At 40.6% G+C, this 21,932-nt stretch overlaps 1 protein-coding gene across 2 annotated transcripts in view; it reads left to right on the forward strand.

Annotated features, from left to right (window-relative positions):
- Positions 1-219: 219 nt before the first annotated feature.
- FGF14 (fibroblast growth factor 14) overlaps positions 220-21,932 on the forward strand; it is a 146,622-nt gene continuing 124,909 nt past the window's right edge. The window contains exon 1 of one of the 2 annotated variants that reach the window (XM_044429399.1): positions 220-436. In XM_044429399.1, the coding sequence (XP_044285334.1) occupies positions 220-436 (217 nt within the window). The remainder of the gene's footprint in view (positions 437-21,932) is intronic. The other variant, XM_044429401.1, reaches the window with a different exon arrangement.

Genomic DNA, 21,932 nt, shown 5'->3' on the forward strand with positions numbered 1-21,932 from the left:
GCATGAGCAGGGCGTGGAGGCAGCGCTAGAGAAGCCGCCGGCGTGGGTGCTGCTTGTTGCTGGCTCGGCCCCGAGCCAGGGGGCCCCATGCGGTGACCGGCCGACTTCCAGCCCGCGTCGCCTGCCCGTGCCATGAGTTCCCGCCTCGGCTGAAGCGAGCCCAGCCCCGTCTCCGCTGCGCTTGGGCAGGGCGCGCGGGGAGCGCGGGACGCACCGGCCATGGCTGCGGCTATCGCCAGCGGCTTGATCCGGCAGAAGCGCCAGGCGCGCGACTTGCAGCACTGGGACCGGCCTTCGGCCAGCAGGAGGCGCAACAGCCCCAGCAAGAACCGCGGGCTTTGCAACGGGAACCTGGTGGATATCTTCTCCAAGGTCCGCATCTTTGGCCTCAAGAAGAGGAGGTTGCGGCGCCAAGGTGTGTGTGCCTGTGCGCCGCGTGCGTGTGTGTCTCCGTCCGTCCGCCCGCCCCCCGTCTGTATGTCCGTCCGCCTGTGGGTGCGCGCCTGCCAGTGCCTTGGGGAGAAGGAGCGGTCTGTGGCCCCCAAAGTTGGCGGGCCACGGCTCGCTGGTCAGGGGCAAAAAAGGAAGGGCAAGTACGCAAAGACATCCACTGCTGCGTGGCGCTTTCTGTTACGCTTGCAGTGGGGGAAATCTGCGCCCCCCTTCGCCGTCTCTGTCTGGTAGGTCACGGTTAAGTCAATTTTACAGAAGGGAAGCTTGAGTCAGCCTCTGAGTGAATTAATCTGTGGAAAGAGCCTCCCCTCGCTTCTCCGGGGCATGAATAGAATGAGGACCCAAGGTTTAATACACAAGCGTACTTTGAGCAGGCAGAGAAAGCCCATCTTTTAGCCGCCTCGATTGGTGTGCAGAACAGGATGGTTAAAGGGTGTTAAGTGCCCGCTAACTGATCTAGAATGGGCAGGCGAAATCTCAGTTCGGTGAGGGAAGCACTTCTCCACATTGCCAGGAGGAGAGCTTATGCCGAAGCAGCCCACCGCGGTGATTGCAATTGCAGGCGTTTAAACAACTTGATCCACAGTGTAGGTCATGCAGTTAAGCTGATGGAGCCCGGAGTTAGCCCCAGCTAATTCAAAGCAGAGCTCTCAAAGGGTGCTAAAATATTGGGGTCCACTGTACCCTTCCAATTCATGTCTTGGACTGAAGCAGTGGCCTTATTCTGGCTCTGTGATTGCCAGTATGGAACTAGCAAGAAATTTATTGTTTTGAATTAATTAGTGGAGGATAAATGATTTTTAAACAGCATATTAAGCATCACTGGGGCCACTTTATTTGAATTCAGAACAAAGTGTTCCAATACAGTGTTGGTCCGTCAGTCTGGTGGCTTGTGAACTGAACTGTAAGTGTTGCTTTTCATCACCTGTTAACTAGTTTTGCTAACTTGTCAACCATCCCAGCTTCTGGAAAAGCAGATAAGAAAACCTAAGGTACCCATACAGATGTAGGTCCCTTTTGTACCCACTCCTCAGACACACTCTAATTGGATTAGAGTGGTTCTAGAAGAAACATGTGATGCAGCAGTAAATATACAAAACCTTTATCATCCTCTAGCTCTTGCAGGATTTCCTTGTCCTTTACATTTATATAATTTTTACTAGTACAAAGAAACATAAGTTTGAACCATCTCCTACATATTATTTATATATGCAATGATCATTTATTGTTCAAATCAAAAGCATGATGTTAGCCAAAAGAAATTTATCACTTGTGAAAGATTATGAAAAACACCAAGCAAAGAAAATGAGTCTTCACAGTACCAGTAAGATAAATTTAGTGAAGCTACATTTGCAAGAAATCAAACCCAGAGAATCCTTGCAGGACAAACAAACTGAGAGACATTTGCAAAATGCCAAGGTTTAAAGGGGGCATTTTGAAGAAAGGATTCTTGTAAATAAACAGGATACATTTTTATAAAAAAATACTTTTGAGTGAGTCAATAACTGAGCTGTGCAGTATGTCCTGGTTTTTACAACACAGATGATCATTTCTTAGTTAGAAAATGGAGTATATCAGACGGGCATTGTGAAGCACTGTAACTTTAAGAATTTGCTGCTAGTGAAGTGGAGAAATCACAGAGTATAAATGTGGGGGAATTCCAATTCCCACAACACTCTGTTTTTTTCAGCACCGTAGCTGTCTTGCTCCAGTCATGTTGGCTTTTGACAATTCTCTTCCCAGGAACACTTTACCACCCTTTAGAATCCCTTCAACACTTCCTGTAACACTCTTTCTTCAGTCTCAACACTATCTTTACTCCCCCACTTTCTGCAGAAAATCCAACTTCACATGTTCCCTACCTCTCCTTCACTTTGTCTCATCAAACAGCTTCTAACCTTGGTGGCCATCAGGTGTGTGACTCTCCCCAAGGAAAGGCAGTTGAAGTGGTAGTAACTGGAGGAATCTTTACTGTATCTGAACAAGCTAACATACCCGATGTACCATACCATGTACTTGTACATTTTGCTGTTCCGCTTCTTTCTTCTCTCTCTCTCTCTGTTTGCATAGTGCCATAATTTGGCTAGGGGCAGGGGGAACGCTGGTTCAGATATGCTTCAGATCAAAACACAGACACAGCAGAAACTCGGGGCCATAGGAAAGCTGTTCCATCACTTGGCCCTGAGAATGTGCTGCTTTGATAATAGCCTAACTTTTTGTGTAACAAAGTTGTCATCATTCTCACCTTAACTGAAATCAGGATCTCTTCCAAAACAGGAAACAAACAAACACCCTTTCCCCTTTATATTTTATTTATTTGTACCCCCCCCCACTTGCCTTTGTGTGTAATGGTTGTACGTCTATAAAACCTGGTCTTTCAGTTTAAAAAAGTATATCAGAGCAATGCTGAAATGCTTTTCTTGGTTGAGAAAGCAACATACTGCTCTTTAGAATGTAACTTATATTCAATAAGAAGTTTCACTAATAGAAATATAAACTAAAACTATGCCAGTAAGTTATTGATCAAGTGTTAAATATGTAGTTTTCAACTTTGCTGAATTGGTATTAAAACATGAATAAGCAGTAGCATACTAAATACTTGCCTGATAACAGTGACTAGGAACTATGCATTATTAGTAATGATGGCACTGATTGCCACGGTCTGTTAAATTGTTTGTTTAAGTCCAGGCAGGAGAACAAGGTTTATAGTTGCTAAATGCTGTGCCTGCTCAAAAGCAGTCTCAGCAAAGCAACTGCTGAGTGGCTCCATTCCTAATTCTATTTGCTTAGTTTTACACACCGTGAAGCCTTAGCAATTCCATATAATTTTTATTTGGAATATTATCATAAAGAGAAAATTTATCATTTATTTTAAAAGATTTTTTTAAATTTTATACTCTCAAACACATTACATTAATTATATGTCATTTTCTTTTAAAAGGCCTTTAGGGCTGGTATCCCAGTGAAAACAATAAAATTATACTGCCATATGTCTGTTGGTAGATTATACTGTTCTGAACACATTCAGAGAACATCCAAATAACAATAATAGCAATATTGGATTTTCAGTGTTTAGCCAATATACTTGCAAATAGTAGATAAAGTATATATGGTATCCACACATATTTGTTTGAATTATGATCCAATAGAAACAAATTGTGTACAATTATACATACATTATTTTTACTAGCATTATTATATGAGCAATAATAGAGTTAAATAAGCATCAGGTAAAAACTCTGTTAAGAAGAAGGAAATCCAACAAGTGGAAGCAATGATTCATATTAATTTGCCATTATGAAATGCTTCTTCAGTCAGATGTTATAATTTCAGTATATGGAAAAGGGGCATGCATCCTGTCCATATTAATAGGATACTAGAATTTATTATTTTTACATTAATTCAGCAGAGTTTTCTTTTTTACCTCATGTTTCAAATATAAAATATTTATAGATCATGCTTACCTAACACAGTTGTAAAGTTTTATACCTGTATTATTATTATTTCCTTAATTCTTTTGTTTTAAAGTCTTTGAGGAATATACCTAGCAGCAGTGGTAATTAGTGAAGATCCCTTATTTTTTACTGATACAGACCATTTTGGGTTGATGGCGTGAAATTTGCCTGTCTTTTTTTTAAAACTGATTTGCAAAACATGCATTTTAAAAATGGTGTAGGGTTGGGTTGTATGAAATGTAAAACTACTGTAGACTTGTTTCTGAACATGCATGGTATTCATGGTATTCATTCAAATACATATTTGTAGGTATAATTTTCAGATAGTTCAACAGAACGTATCTAGATTCAGTGATTATAAATACTTGTTGCTTGCGTGAAAAATGTTCTGGAAGAATTGATTTACCTTCCATTTCTAGAATCAGGAGTTATTTCAAGAAAAATTCTGAATGAAGAGGGAAAATCAAAGTCACTTGAATTATAAAACTTTAATATCAGTTAATATATTAATGGATCATAATTGCAAATATTGAATTAGATCCAGGCTTAATCAGATCGGGAGATGGAACTATTCAAGTCAAACTGGACATCCATTAGAAAAAAGATCAACTAAAATTATGTTTTGAGATGTATTTTGAGAAAGAATTACTTGATTTTTTCATGTTTTTCCTGGGTCTTTTATGAAGTTCAGGCATGCGCATGAAACTGTAATCATTATTGGTAGATGAAATATCACTGTTCAAGATCTGGCTCACACATATGCATATTTAATTGAGTTCAGGCTTCAATCATAACCACACTTAATTTGAATTCAGACCTATTGATAACAATTGGACTTATGATGATGCCTGGTGATCATCATTGTTCTCAAACAAGTTTCTACTTTTCCTTCCTATGCATTTGTTTACAATTTCTGTGAGGATGTTATACGCTACTCTCTTGAAACTTGCATTGTAATTCGGTGAAGATGGCAAATCTAAATCTATAGTGCAATCCTATACATGTCTATTCAGAAGTGATTCCCATTGACCCCAGTGCAGCCTTGTCTTACCCATTGTCTTCAATGCTGCTTATTCCCAGGAGTTTGCATGCAGGATTGCAATCTTAATCACTCTAATCTTTTATTTCCTAGGGTACCAAATAAGTAGTTAAGTAGAAGTGTGAATTCAGTTGAACTCAGGAGTTTCATTTGTTTTGTGTGTTTTCCCCCCACACGGAGCCATTAATTATTGTTTTATTCTTTGAAAAATGTTGATGAGACCCTTGAAAAGATAACCTGATGTAAAAGAAAAGATAAGATGCCTGTGGCTGGATGTTTGCAATGTAACTTCTTTGGGTGGGGTGGGGAAGGTGTGTGTGTTAAATCTGGCATTCATGATCCCAGCCCTGCCATGAGCTAGTAAAAAAGTGACCAAGGAAATCCTCGTGTTCCCTCATTGCTGTGTAGTCCCAGTAAAAAACCTTGATGTGAATCCAGAGGTCCCTACACGTACCTGTAGGTTTGCCACCAATTGCTGTGTTTGAAAAAGACGTGGCCGGCCTCCGCACAGAGCTGATTACTTGTTGAGGACTGGGGAGAATCAGCCAGGAATCGAGCCCACACCTCCGCATGCACACACACACAACCAGTACAGTGAGAGTGCATCACAGCAGCCATCTGTTTGGCAGTGTGCACATACCACAACACCATATGCATCCTCTGTGTGCAATTTTTTGTGACTCATTAGTGGTCTAAAACAAAGGAAGCGAGTGGCTTTTACGACCTTTTCCTGCCTAGTCTCCTGGTCTCTCACTCCAGGTCTCTTACTCACCACAGACAACTATGCAAATAACTATGTATAAGCCTATAATTATCCATGTAAATTGTACAGCTACCCTTTCATGTCAGTTTGTTGTTGATGCTAAGTTACTATACTTATATGCAATTTCCTATTTTGCATTCCTGTATAATTTTAGTAAAGCAAAGTGGGCTTGCTGTAAAAATGTCTTGCAATGAAGCATGTGTTCCTCAGTAATTGCTTTCTGTAGTCTATACTATATATCTCATGTATTATAATTTTATTTTCTAGCAACCTGCTGTTTTCAGTGAGGTTTTTATTTGGACAGAAACCCAAATGTTATAAACATCACTTTGCACAATTATTGTTACTATTGTTGTTGTTTCCGCTTGGCATTTTTACCAGATTTGGCTGTCTAGTACTCGTAGGCATCAGAATAATGGCACAAGTTTCAAAATACTGCTACAGCTTCCTTCAAAGGTCAAAATTCTATGAGAAAACCAATATTTATTTGTATTTATTTATTATAGTTATATCCTGCTTTCTTCTTATGACTTCAGAATGGCATACATCATTTTTCTCCTGCTGCTCAAAATCCTATCCCCACAACAACAACCCAGTGAGGTAGGTTAGACTAAGAGACTGTGAGTGGCCCAAAGTCACCCCATTGGCTCCATGCCCAATCAGGGACTAGAACCCAGATTGCCTGAGTCTCAGTCCTGTGCTCTTAACCACTACGCCACAGTGGCTCTCAGGAATGGTAGACAAATGGCTTACCCATAGTCCCACTACAGGAGGTCACATTTTCTCAGATCAGCAGATGAACAAGCCCACAGACCTCTGTAACCTGCTGGTGTTGCATCTTCTTGATTTGCTTGGCAGAAAAGGTCCATGTAGGAAGTGTTCTGTGGAGATAGAAAGTATGGCATTGAAACAATGCACGTGCCAATTGTTAAAAAATGTTTTGCTTTGCCCTTAAAGATGTGGTGCATGCATAAAACTTTTATTCACCCTCTATCAAAATGCCATTTTTCACATAGAAGTTATTTTTGTGACTCCAAGAAATAATCTTTGAAACTCGTGCATTGCCAAGTCACTATGATATGTTGCATAAACTGTTCGACTGGGGACCTGGGAGTTCTGGGTTTTAGTCCCCACTTAGCCCTGAAGTTTGGCCTTAGGCGACTTTGGGCCAGTCATGGACGGTTGACATAACCTGCCACACAGAGTTGTTGTGAAGCCCAAATGTCGCTGTGACATAAAATGGAGCTGTATAAGCTGCTCTGCATCCCTCAGAAAAGGAAAAGGATAAAATATAAATTACAATATAGCAGCAGCAGCAGCAGCGATCTGCTAAATCCCCTGTTAGGTGAGCACACTTCTGCCCATGCAGCTGAAGTTTTCCCATTCTCATCCCAGCAGTCACTGTCACATACTTCGAATCTTCCCTGGAGGGTGCCTGACTTGGGGTCTGTGCAGGGTGCTATACAAGGCAGCTACCAGCAATGTTCATTCTGCTCGTGGAAGGGCACCGTTGCACTGAGCTGTGTGACTGGATCTCTTTGTTCAGGTGTAACTGACTGTAAATTGAAACATAAAGTTGTCAGAGTGATATGAAGGGAATTTGCTTCTCGAAGGAAATCACAGGGGCTATATTTGCAATACATTTACATAATAGTGGTATCATCAGTGTAATAAAATAATACTCCTAGAATTGGATCTTGGAGTATTATATTCACAGAATGTTCATTTAGCATGCCTTAAAGTACAATTCTGGAGTTCCTAGCTGGCATTCCTGGAGCCATAGAATAGGTTAGAATATCTCCTGTGAGGTTTCAGACAGAGCTCTGACCTCAGAGGGTTTTCACCCAGTTTTGAAGCCTCCTTCTGGCTTCAAGGGTAGCTTTAATTACAGAGTTACTTGTAATTTAATTACTCAGGCCTTGGAAGGATAGGGAAATGGGTGTCAGCTGGGGTGTGGTGGTTGGCTGATGGATTGAGTGCTGGCTCAGTTACCAACTGCTCCTCTATTCTCAGAAAATATTCAAGAGTTCACTACCTCATCCTCTAAAATTTCCATTGGTGGATGTAGAAAAAAATGCAGCAAGCCCCACCTCCTCCTGACTTTTTTCTTGACAGATTTTGCAACAGAGATTTGCAAGGAATGACCCCTCCAATATTGGAGAGAGTTCTCAGAGCATATGACTGATCTCTTTGTATCTCATTTTTTACATCCTAGAGCTGTTATTTGGACCAGAGTGCAGCCAGAGTGTATAATTAAGCCCTATTTCAAGCTAACTGTGCTTAGTTATGTGCACGTTCAGGAAGCCAATTTAATTATTTAATTTTTTTGTATCCCGCTCTTTACAGTGTGTCAGGGTGGCGATAACATAAATCAATAAGACAAAGCATCACAATAATCAATAAAATCAACATTAAAAACAATACTAACTTTTAAAATGCTGGGAAAATAAGGTTTTGGCCTGGCGCCAAAATGAAAAAGGGCCAGTGCCAGGTTCACCTCTCTGGGAGCCCATTCCATAGCTGGGGCACCCCCACAGAGAAGGCCCTTTTCCAGGTAGTAACTCTTCTGATCTCCTTCAAAGAGGGCTCCCGGAGAAGGACGTCCACTCCAGAATTTAGAGGCCGGGCAGGTATATATGGAAGGAGGCACTCCTTCAAATATCCAGGTCCTAAGCTGTATAGGGCTTTATATGTCATCACTACCACCTTAAATTGGATCCAGACTTCAACTGGAAGCCAGTGCAGATGGTACAGGTTTGGTGTTATATGTATATATCTGGCTGCTATGTTCTGAACCAATTGAAGTATCCTGAACGTCTTCAAGGCCTCTGTTCATCAAAATAAGGGCATAGTTGATGGAAAGCGCTTCTTGCCAGAGTAGTCACCTGCAGCTCCAAGGACAACTCTGGGTTGAGCAGCATTCCCAGACTACACACCCTGCCCCTTAGAAGGAGTGCAACCCCATCCAGAACAGGGCAAAGATCACTTACCTGGAGAGTTGAACCACCCACCAACAAGACCTTCATCTTGTCTGGAATAAGCCTCAATTTATTGGCCCTCATCACTGCAGCCAGACTCTGGTTAAGGCTCTGATCCACTGCCTCACCTGGATCAGATGTAAAAGAGAGGTAGAACTGGGTGTCATCAGCATATTGGTGAATCCTCAGCCCAAACCCCGGATGACCAGTTGCAGTGCTTTCATGTAGATGTTAAACAGCTTGTGGGATAAAAAGGAACGCTGTGGAACTCCTTGGCATAACTGCCTTGCTGCAGAGCCATAATCCCCCAGCACCACCTTCTGGAATTGGTCTGTCAAGTAGGAGCAGAACTACTGCAGAGCAGTGCCTTCAACACCCAACTCGGCCAGCCTATCCTGAAGGACAACATGGTCGCTGGTATCGAAAGCCACTGAGAGGTCCAGGAGAACCAACAGGGATGCACTCCCCTGTCCCTCTCCCTACACAGGTCATCATACAGGGTGCCCAAGGCAATTTCAGTCCCATAGCCAGGTCTGAATCCAGACTAAAATGGGTCCAGATGATCAGTTTCCTGCAAGAGAGTTTGGAGTTGCCTGGCCACCACCCACTCAAGCCTCTTGCCCAAGAACGGGATGTTAGTCATGGATTGTGTAATTGGAGGCATTCTCTGGGTCCAGGATAGCCATCTTCAGGATGGGTCTGGTCACCGCCTCCTTCAAGGGTGCATGGACCCAACCCTTCCTTAGGCATTTACTACTTCCTGGGCCCAGGTACACATCCCATCCTTGGCTTTGGTGAGCAGCCATGAAGGGCAAGTATCAAGTGAACAATTGGTGGGTTGGACTTGTCCAAGTACCTTGTCCACATCTTGAGGCCACAATAATAGAAACCTATACAGCAAAGGCGGACCAGAGGGGGTTCTGGACACCTCCCGTTCCAGGACCATATCAACTGTGGAGTCCAATTCATGGCGAATCTGAGTGATTTTATCCCTAAAGTGCTGGGCAAAGTCGTCACAGCAATAGCGTGCGATAGGGTCTGTCAGAGGCCCAGAATGTAATAGGCTCTGCACCACCCGAAAAAACTCAGCTGGATGGCACTGTGAGGATGCAATGGAAGAGGAGAATTCCTTCTTCACCACCCTCACCGCCACAGCATAGGCTCGATAATGAGCTCTCAAGTGTGATTCAGCATGAGCTTTTTTTCCACCTACACTCCCGTCATCTCCCAGCCTGCTTCATCACCCGTAATGCAGGAGTATACCAAGGTACTGTACAGGTTCTGCATGGCTTAGGAGTGGACAACCACCTGAGGCATTTCCATATTCCACAGGTCAACTAGGGTGTCAGCAGAAGCACCAGTCACGTCAACAGGAAAGTCCCCCAGAGCCCGCAGGAATCCATCAGGATCCATAAGACTCTGGGGTGGATCAAGTAAATTAGGCCCACACCCTTATGGAGGGAGAAACTGGCCTCAAGTTTAAACCTCATGAAGAAGTGATCTGAACATGACACAGGAATTATTCTCAAATCCTTCACTTCCAGATCACCATCTTCCTGCTCATGGCTCCCTGTTATGAAAGCCACTATAATGAGTCCACACACACCTTGCTCCCTTTTTGAACATAAGGAGAGGTGACTTTCATTTATGAACTAACCAGACTTACCCATTGTGTCCAAACCAAGGGAAGTGTGGTTTTCAAACCACGGTTTATTTCAGCTTTGTTTTAATTAATGGCAGTTAGAAATAGTACAAGTTCCCCAAGTTTGCACATAATTGTAGAAATTGTTCATCCAAAGGGATTTTCATAATGGGAAACTACAATTTCCTCTTATGACTGAATCAGTTCAAATGTTCCATCCTGTGAATTATCGTATTGGGTGATGATGACAGTGATTGGTCCAAAGATTTTTCATCACAACTCCCCTTGCAACACATACAACATGAACCATTTTAAAGGGCACATCCTCACGGAGGAACTGATATCACATGAGTAGAGCAAGCAATAGCTGTCCCTTTGGCTGCAGTGGTTAAAAAGAATATTGCCAGAATTACAGAAAAGGTAACTGGCCAGTAGTGGTTATGTTTGCAAACTGACTGGTTCACGTTAATGGTTTTTTTCCACATGGAAAAACCCTAACCCTAACCCTAAACCTGGCCAAGACCAGTTGTGCTGATCATGGGAAGGATAAGTGCTCTTGTATGAATCAGCATTTCATGCATATTACTGCTATGATGTGGGATAATTGTTTCTGAATCATTGTGCAACTTTCAAATAGAATTGCCAGCTTAACTTCAAAAGAGACCAAATAATTCCAAGTTCTTGGTGGCTTGCCTTTAAAAAAAAGTTGGTATCTATGATGCTTAGCACTCAAGATATAATGTTTTAAAACTGATGTTGAGGAACCTGGTAAATCAGATGGATTTTCTGAGGAATAGAATCCTGTGTCGAATCCAGCAGGAATCTTGAATCATATTTATGATGTGGTCATCTCTAGAAAAACAATTAGTGTTGATGAGATAGCATCAAAAGGACCAATTATTACAATGGATCCTGCCAGGATGTTGCTTGTAGTATTTTGTTCTCAGTATTGATCACTGCTGACCATGAGCTGACTCTTCTCCTGAAGCTTCCTACAGAAGTCACATATGTCTCAGTCAGTAGCTGACATGGAAATGTGCGGTGTGGCAGGAATGGGAGGGGAAAATTTGAAAAATATTTAGAATAACTCCAAATATGAACTGAAGAGATTGTAGAGGGAGAAGACACAGACACGCAATCAGACACTGAAGAATAATGGCTAGACAGAAGCCCAAGAATGTAATTTGCTTGGGGCATAATTGCAAGAGAGTTCATGCTGGGTCTGCTTTGGTATTTATGACTTCTATTTTTCAGATCCTTCAGGTATGCACAGGCATTTTCTTTTTATCTTACTTAATGCTGAGTTCATAACTACATGCCAGTTTCCATAGATAAAATATGAGAGCACCTCTGTACATGAATTCCAGACACATTGTTTTTATGGCATTGAAAGGAAGAAAAGGCAAACTGAAGTTGTCTCTCCCAGGATGCCCTGCCTTTCTCTACAATAGTTTGGGCTCACATCTATAGCTGTCAAATGTTTCCTCATTTATTCATCACCAAATGAGAAGAGACAGTATAAATATTGTCGTCTTAATTTAAGGTTTAGAGCCTTAGAAGGATGCTTCCAATCCTGAAGGCTTCTGCATAACCAGCACCCTGTTGGGCTACAGCAGGAACAATAGAGGAAATGTCCTCCCAGGGACCATAGGACCATTTTCTCCAGCTTGTTCCAAGAGAGAATTCAGGGGAAATGCTAATCTCTTCTTCCTTAAATTCACATATAATTTTCTAAATGATTTTTTAGGAGCCCCAGTTTTCCTTGTGTCATTATTAGTGGTGTTTAGGATATTGCAAAAGTGCAGTTTGCACTTTGCAGAATCTTCTTTGGGAATATGTCAGTGGACCTTTTTTTAGTCTCCTTTCTGAACTCAGTGTTAGGACAACTAAGAGTGAGGCTGGTGGAGGTGGAACGATTTGCCCCTTCTAGGTTTAGTATGAACTTAAATGGAACTATCCATAATTCTGAACTTATCTGGGGATGGCTCCTATAAAGTTCAGACTAAAATGCAAAGTGCATGTATTTCCCCACTGACACTGGAGTAACTTCCTCTGGGCCTATTCCTACAAAAGCTACTCAGACTTGAAATCAATGGATAACTTATTTTCAGTGGGAACTAAATTTAACTACATGAGCATCTGTGATATCTGTGGGAATCTCAAGATATGTGTTTGCTAATAGCACTGCTGGGTGTATTCGCCTTTACTAACTTAAAATTTCACAAGTTCCCAATAGCACCCATTTTCTGGCAAATTGTTCACAATTTACTGAAGCAACTGTTGGAGTTTGGGTGCATGGATACAATTGCACACATTCAAAGACTGCTTGTTGAATTCTTTTGCCCCTCCCCATCATATATATGAGCTCTTAATGTAAGGCATTACACAACATTGTGCATTGTCTTATCCATTCTGTGGCATTTGCTGTTCCTAGTGAGAATAGAAAAATGCACAGCACTATGCTATCACACCATATACGCCCACACATTCAGCAGAAATGGGGCAGTGGGAGATAGAAGGCAACCTTTTCAGTAGCTCTGCCATGTCTGACATAACACATGCTGTAGCAAAATGCATGCCAGATGATCTTGACTATGTGCTGTAAGAAAGCCAGGGAGGATAGAAAGGGTTGCCAGTGGAAATAAATATTTTCTGAGGTAAAACTGACTAGTAGAGTGCATAATGCTAGGAGTTTTTTTGGGGTTAAGCATGCATAGGATTGTGTCCTTAGTACATTATTTCCAAAACATTCAATTAAAAAGATGAGTCTACAATATCCTGCATTCTTTTGACAGGCTGCATTTCAGCCTCAAAGTGAATGGCTAACGCTTTGTTATAATTCTCCTTTGAAACATCCTTTCTTTTAAAGGATAATGTTCTCCTAGAAGGGCCCCTTTGTCCCATACACTTATTTTTCTGATCACCATGTAACAAACACTGTATTCTATAGCCAAATTCTGGGATTCCTTGTGTATATAATGTGTATATAAAGGCGTATAAATGCATGAATGTTGCATTTAAATTCTAAGAAAGGATTACAGTTTCCATTTTAATTATGTTAGTTAATGTGCCTTTGTTATTTAACATTGTATTTATACAGATTACTTAGCATGACATCCCCCAAACTTCAGCATTGGACTGCTTACATATTCAAACTAACTGACAAAGAAGTAACTGTGAGAAAATCATTCAGCATTCCGGGCTATCCCTGCCTGTCATCATCACTGTCTTTATAGCATAACCAAAAAGACAGGCTTTAATCCTGGGAGATACAGTGGTACCTCAGCTCACGAACGCCTCAGTTCATGACCAAATAGGGTCACAAACAAAAAATTCATAAACATTTTTACTCAGGTCGTGAACTCTGCATTGGGTGGCAACTGTGATTGTTGCCATCTCCCCCCCCCCCGAGTGGGGAGATAGTCGCGATTGTGCTGAGGGTGGGGGGGGGGGAGATGGCTGAGAACGTGCCTGTTTTTCCTGCAGGAGCGCAACCATGATCTTGGCCCATCTCCCCGCCCAGCACGATCACGCCTGTCTCCCCTCCGAGTGTGCTTATGTTCATGCCTGTCTCTCCCCCCCCAGCGCGCCTGCATTTGCGCCCATCTCCCCCCGCTGCCAGCGTGCCGGGATGACGGGCGCATGCAGGGATGAGGGGCGTGATTGCAGTCATGCTGTTGGTGCAGGGAGGTGGCTGCACTTGTGCTCAGGGTGGGGCGGGGGGAGATGGCCGTGATCTTTGTTCTTTATCACTTTGCTTTACATTTTTCTGATTTAAAAAATGTTACGGATTAACCTTATTTACAGAGCGGATTAACCTTATTTACATTGAACCTTATGGGCTTGGCTCACGACCAATTTGGGTCACGACCTGAGTCCTGGAACGTATTAAGTTCGTGAACCAAGGTACCACTGTACATTGTAATGGTGGGCAGAAATCAGAGCATGAATGGAAGCATATGAAGTGAAGGACACACATTGTTCAGTATGAAAATGGCACAAAGTTAATCAAGAGCTTCCTCTGAAAGGTGGAGCTTGGGTTGAAGTTTCAAGGAAAGAGAGGAGTCATATTTTTTGTAATTAATTTTATCTCTATACTTTCTATACCTTCAGTAACTGAAGCAATCTGGGTTCAGCACAGCACATAACAGATAAAATGCAATTAAAATAAAATATAAGATACAGATAACAATGCAAATGTAAGAATTACAACACAAAATTTTAAAAGCCAAATTTAAAACAAAATTTGGAAAACACTACAATAGATTATACAAATTAAGCCATAAGACTTTTTCAAACACTTGATCTAATGTCCCAGTATAATTTAGAAGCTAATTAAATGTCCTGTTACAGAGGACAGTTTTAATGTGGTACCAAAAAGACAATAGGGTTAGGCTCATTGAGGCTTGTTCCACTACTGGGGGGCCACCACTGATAAAGCCCATCTCTTGCTTACCGCCAACCAAACTTCCCTCTGATGTGATTGGAGGCAGGCTGTGGTTACTGCCCATAGTGTCTAGACATATTTCGGCTGGAAGAGTTATTCTAGCAGGTATTGTGGTCCAAAGCCGTGTAAGGCTTCATAAGTTAAAACCAGCACCCTGAAGTGGGTTCAGAAGCATAGGTAGCCAATGCAGGTAGGCCGGAATTGTTGTTATGTGTTTGGCCCATCTGGTCCCTGTTATTAATTTGGCTGCTGTATTTGGAACAAGCTGCAGCTTCTGAACAGTTTTCAAGGGCACCCCTCATAGAGTTCATTAAAATAGTCTAGTTTAGAGATTACCAGTTCTTACATTACTGAAAGAAGACTATCTCTGTCAAGACAGGGGTGGTAGAAGGCACTCTGGGCCAGTGAGGCCACTTGGGCTTCAAGTGAGAAAGATGACTCAGGGAGCACCCACAAGATATGAACTTGCTCCTTCAAGGAAGTCCCATCCAGGACACATTGAATTTCCTCTATCTACTCAGAAGAGCAGCCCACCAGCAGCGTCTCTTGCCTGGACTGGGCTTCAGTTTGTTAGCCTTCATCCAGTCCATTGTTGTAGCCAGGCACTAGTTTAGCACTTCCACAATCTCACCTGTGGAAGATGAAAAGGAGAAATAGGGCTGCGTGTCACCAACTTACTGGTAATATAGATGAATATATAGATGTTCTTTTGGAAAGTTCCAGACCCAGACAAAAATAGGGGATAATGGACAAGCTGTTAAGGATTCCTGTTAACAGCAAAATTGTCTCTGATGGGTGAAGTTCACAATCCCATTAAGAACAAACTAATCTGGGGATGACTAAAGTCCGGTAGCAAGGATTGACATATCTTTTCATTCCCTATTTACCTTAAGAGTAGTTCTTAGAATAGCAACCTGGGAATAATAATGTGCTAGTTACCATGTGTGTTTGTCAACACCTGGTTAGCAGCTACCACACATATCTGCGTGCCTGTTGTTTGTCACAGATCTCTTCCTTATTTCTGTATTTTAGACTTTGTGAGAACAGTATGTCTACAATTACCTGGAAGATGAAAAGTGACAAAGAATCTTAGAATCTTTTCCAAGCCACACTCAAATACACATACCAGATTTTGGAACAAGGAAAAACTAAGTAAAGCAAAACAAAACAAAAAACAATTCCGTTACCTAAAAATAATAAGGAAGAAGAAGCTGAACTATAGCACAAATTGATCTTCCTGTTAGTAAATGCTTTCTGCCAATAATGAATGCTTTGTTTGTTTGTTGTGATGATAAAAGCAAACATTTCTCTACCAGACATATAGTGTTATTCCAGGATTGGATACAGACTTAAACAAGACCTACTGAAACCAATGAGATTTGAGTTATGAATGACTTAAACACCATAGATTTCAATTGTATACTCTATGTATGTCTAAGTTTGCCTCCAATCCATAATGTGCGCTATACGCACACTCTGGTGTTTGGTAATTCTTGTATTTATTTCTGTACTGCCCAATAGCCAAAGCTACTGCTTTGCTTTGATTCTGGAGTACTAATGTAAAATCCCCTTTATTCAGTTTTCTCACACATTAGTCCACTGTGACAAATAACCTTAAAATCTGGGTAGGTGAAACTATACATGGCAAGTCACAAATTTCATTTTACACAGCTCATTGCTACACTGCTTGTATAATAGCAGGGCAGACAAATATAATTTATAAGGAATTGCCATTAGTGACGAAAATATTTTAACCCAGTGTTAGGATTCCTAGCATATTGTAGCTCATCTTAGCTCATTGTTTTGTGTGACTTGCATACAGGTAGTCCTGGGATTACAGATGAGTTCTGTTCCTGAGAACATACTTAAGCAAAATTTGTATGTAAATCACATGAGTAAACCAAATATTTGTCTTAGTATATGTATCTATTTTACCTTTCTATGCCTATAAAACACTTAAGAAACATTGCCATATACAAAAAATCTTAAACACAATACAGCATTGTAATATTGATAATATTTATGTATTTAGAAAATTTGTAGATGGTCCATCACAGTTGTCTCTAATCAGTAATAATAAAGTTACTACAGGCACTGGAGAGAGAGGGAGAGAATCTGTATGTACCTGTATGTACCTGTGTAGGTATACGGTATTGAAAACTTGTAACTTGCCTCTTACGCTTGGCTTAATGTATGTTGGAGCTTCATTGTCTGTCCATCTTTAGTTTTAATATAAGTCTAATAGAAAATAACTTGGATCTTTAAAAGTGACTTACCTAGCCTTCATTATATTCTGAAGTTCTCTGATAATGGCTGCTAGGGCAATGTAGCCCAGTGCCTGCTGATTACTTTCAAAATACTTTATTCCATTAGTCTCAAAGGGTCCGTATTCAGGGGCAGAGTTGGCTGACCATTCGTTGAGCTTCCAGTTCCTCAGGGAACTTAAGGCTTATGTGGAAGGGTGGGGTGGGGGGGGATACGTGTTGAAGAGAAGGTGTTGGAAAAGGTGAAAACATCTAGTCTAAGGAAATAGGTTTCTGCTACTGTCTCTAGGGAACTACACAGCCACTGATGATTCATCAACAAACAGCTTACATAGTTCCCTAGATATTTACAGCTTTTCATGAAAGATATTCATATAGGCTTTATGGCAGTTCATGCATTCGTAAGGTTGTTTGTAACCTAGACCTTTATAACCCGTGGACTACCTGTACTTGAAATAGTTGAATAAAGCTGAAAGACAAACGTATCTTTTTACATTAACCACAAAGATTGGCTCTGAATCCACTGAAAGGGTATGCTAATTCATTAATGGTGCAATCTGATTTCATGTTTATTTCATGAAATAAAAGGACTACAAATTCCAGTATGCCTCAGCCGTTTGCAGATCTTTTTTTTTCCTGCCTAAACATGCATAGAATCGCACTCTAATTTGTTGAAGCATACTGAATAGGAATGCTGACAGTTATTCAAACTTTTGTTGCCACTTATCTAATTATGTATCATGTCTTCTGAGGAGGAGACAGGACAGGCTTAATTTCCTAGTAGGTTTTAGGTTCTTCAGTTGGTATCATGAATTCAAAATCCTAAATGTTTCTATTAGTTGTTGCAAGTGTGAACATTGTCATTTGTGTTCTTTGGCCATATGTTTAAAGAACAACAACAGTAACAAAAAGCTTGATGGCTGAAGTGTTGTGTTGGATAGGTTTTGACATTAGTAATATGGATGGATGAAGAAAAGAACAGTGACAGAATAGGTTCAGAAGGGTGTGTTTTTAAACCATTCTAAGGATGTTAAAGACCTTTTAAAAGATCTTTAATGCTATCCACCAAGACAGAAAAAGTCAGTTTTAGACTAATTTTGAACAAATCATTTGAGGCTTCATTTCCAAGGAACCCTAATTTTCCAGTCCTGTGATGGAGGAAATTGTCAGAAGGTGTTTCAAACCATCCCCCCCCCCCTTTTTAATATTGGAGTTTGTTTATATATGTTAGGAGTTTTCATTTCCTCTACTGAAGAAGGTTGTCTCTTGATTGGATTGAGTTATGTTAACTATGATTTTGTATGATTGTGCGTCGGATAGTAAGAGAGCAAGTAGAAAAAAAAGCTTAATGACCATTAATGGCTGGAAGTGTTTCCAGTCTTTGAATGATACCTATGAGATCTCGAGGAAAAGGCACAGAGACTCTTTGAAGACTCATGAATTTGGGCAAACAAAGTAATTTTCTCAGGCAAAGCAGATGCAATATGCATAGCAAGCATGAATTAAAATAGAACAAATTAACAATCAGTCCTTCTGTCCATACTGAAAGATCCGTCAGTCCTTCACCTCTGCACCATAGCTCATTTTTGGCCTACCCTTATGCTGTTTGTAAGTTTGATATAGTTTCTTGTATAAATAAATGGTAGGTAGGAACAATTCTTAAATGTTAACAACAACAGTACTAACAACAATATTACCTAGATATATTTCTTATAATTTGTTCACCAGTTTCCTATTTAAGGTCAATCATCACATTGTATGAAATAGACATTTACCTTATCTACAGTATTTATTCACAGTACAGTGAATAATGTAGGAAGTTCTTGACATCTGTAGATAAAATGCTGTAGAGTTACTCCTGAACTGTGTGAAGCAGGGATGATGTGAATGCTGAAAATGAGATCAAGGGCAGGCAGTGATTTCTGACTGTGTTTAGTCAGCTTTATGCACATGTATTACTGTACCAAAGGATCAGATTGCAGAATTTCATGCAGAATTCAGCTCTGTGCTATGGATTCCCAGCATTCACAAATCTACACGTGTAAACTAAAAGGCAAGCTTGAAATGCTAACTCAAACTGCTAACCCGAATATTCAGTTTCACTGATAATTATAACTACTTTGTTGCAAACTCTGCATTGCAAGGTTATTTGATGGCTGTGCTGTTTAGAAACTGCTAATAATAATCAGTGACTAGAAAACATCTGTACTCATTATATGAGGGTTGCTTTATAGCCTTGTGCAAGATGATTAATTACCTAACTATGTTGTATGGATATTAGTGACCTGATATACATTTACTGAATTCAGAGATTGGCAGTCAGAATTGCAAAGCATATTTCAAACTTAAAAACTGATACAGAACTACTAAATAATACACATTGCCTGTAATTGGATTGTGTTAATTGAACAAATCAGCTATGACTTGAGCTTCATTGACTACAGTGGATGTTAGTTTGGATCCAGTCCTGAAATTTCAACATGTTCAAGTTGCAGTCTTCCTCAGTGCAACAAGATTATAAGAATTAATTGAGAAGTGAAAATATTCAGATGAGAATTCATTGGCTTTTGCAGTGGTATGTTGAGCAATAGCCTGTACTTATGATGAAGCAACCAGATACTTTTTCTGCCAGAGTGTAAGCATGAATGTAATGAACTGCTCCATCCCAGAAGGATCATATGAATCAGCCATTAGTGTGACCCCGTAATGGAAAAATGATTTTATTTTAATAATTCTATTTCCTTCAACAATTTGATACTACATTTGACATTGAGAAAGAATGGCTAAATGAAAGCCCAAATTCCATTTGGGTTCCTTAAGCCGGTCTTGGTAATCATAGAAATCAGGGAAAGAGTCATATAATAAGAAAAGGAGGAAACAAGAAAGTCACTCTTTGTATTGTTAAGATGCATTAAATGTATAGGTTAACACACGAGAATATGAACATGGCTCTGCATATTTAAAATAACTGCAAAACAGACATACAAGGCATGTATAACTGTTCAAACAATACCCCTCTCCTTTTGCCATGTTTAATAAGTATGTTGCTCTTCCACTTAAAATGTGGAATACTTTGCACTGCTGTGCTGACAGCGATCATCTTGGCTGTTCATCTAGGTATCATCATTTACCAAATTAACTAGGGTAGTGGATATGCTTTTGAATGCAGAACAAAATGTGTTCTGCATTCAAAAGAGAGGGAGGAAGGGAGAGAGAGAGAGAGAATGCAGTCCTGGAAGAGGTGTGAAGCGGAGAGCTTAGTCCCTGCTGTATGCTGAGGTTGGAAGGTATATCTGCTTCCCTTCTTCCAATCATGCACAGTTGCTTCATGTGTACATCACTGAGCCCTACTACACGTACACCAGTGGTTTTTAGCCTCTCTGTATTCACAGACTCTGATCCAAATATGGAGGGGAGACAGGACAAAAAATTTGTGACCCACTTCTTTTTGCCCTTCCCTGCAAAGACTCTTTCTGCTACCACTAGGTAGAAATCTTTCTATTTCTATCATGAAACAGCATAAAACCCTTCAGGGCCCCAGCATGTAGTGTGAGGGTTGCTTCTAAGGGCTTAGCACCCCATTAAGAAAAGAGATCACCCACTGGAACAGTTTTGTTATTAGGAAATACGTTTTAGCTTCTGAAAGGATACTACCTATATTCATAGATAAAACCTCAGGAGCGATAGGGTTGCGGAAAATGCAACCCGATACCCTAACTAGACTATGTTTCAATTTTATCAAGTCATTTCCTAGCTATAGAATACCTTGCTTTTCTATAGAAGACCACCCCCTCTCCTCCAGGTAGCACCTTTTTCTGAAGTAGTTTATTGAATTACTTCTTTTTCCCTTCCCAACCTTTCTGTAAAACTGTCCTGTTGGCCCTTGTCTTTATTTGTTAAGGATAGCATTATCTCCTGTAACTTCTTGTGCCCTTTCTCAAACCTTCTTGTTAGCTACATTATTTTTCCTCCATGGCAGGCTTTTCAGCCATCAAAACAACACTTACTTGTAGACTCCTTGTAATTCCTGGCCTTTCATTGACCCTTTGCCCAATACCTCTTCCGCCTTCATTGACAGTCTGGCAGTGAGCCTTCTGTCTTCCCTTCCAGAGCACATAGCCTGATCCTGTATATACAAAACATAGTTTGGTTTAAAGGACACTTCCTTCTCAGGGGGCAATTTCTGCATCAAGGAAACCCCTTACGGCTGCTATGAAATTTGAATTATTCCAGATGATTCAGGCATACGTATATCCTAGCCTACTTGCTTGACCTAGCCTACACAATTATATGAATGGAGAGTGTCCCCTAGCACATCTCTGATGCTTCAATGTTGGTGTGAAGTATTAGGAAGTGTAACAGTGGTGGGCAAGCTGTTCTTGAGATAAAATTGTTTACCATTACTGAAATTACAAGAAATCTCTAGTTAGCTCCATAGAAATTGCAGGAATCCCTGAATACACTTCAGAATGCACAGACATAAATCTACAAATTTGTTATCCTAACCTTATGCATGCATGCATTGCACATTTGATCTACATAGCCACTTAGGTATATGTACACATGCATGTATGCTTACCTCACAACAATCCTGTTGGCTCCTCTAGCATTTCCTTGATGTGGTGTAAAGGAATGAATTTTGTCTGAAAGCTAAGAATCCTGCAGGATTATTTGTTGCCTTCTGCTTGTGGGTTTTGGAAGTTTGAGGCTTGAAATTAGGCCAAAAGAGACTCTTATATTGTGTAGCTTTGACACCAAGAGGAATTGATATTTGTGCTTTGGATTATATCTCTTTGTTTTGATCTGTAGATCTTTTCTCCTGTGCCCATTTTGAATCGCAGAATTTCTCACTTTTGAAGGGATTTTAAAATATGTTCTTTTCTTGATTTTG

Source organism: Varanus komodoensis, unplaced genomic scaffold, assembly GCF_004798865.1.
Source record: "Varanus komodoensis strain SLA01 unplaced genomic scaffold, ASM479886v1 scaffold2, whole genome shotgun sequence".
NCBI classification, from domain to species: domain Eukaryota; kingdom Metazoa; phylum Chordata; class Lepidosauria; order Squamata; family Varanidae; genus Varanus; species Varanus komodoensis.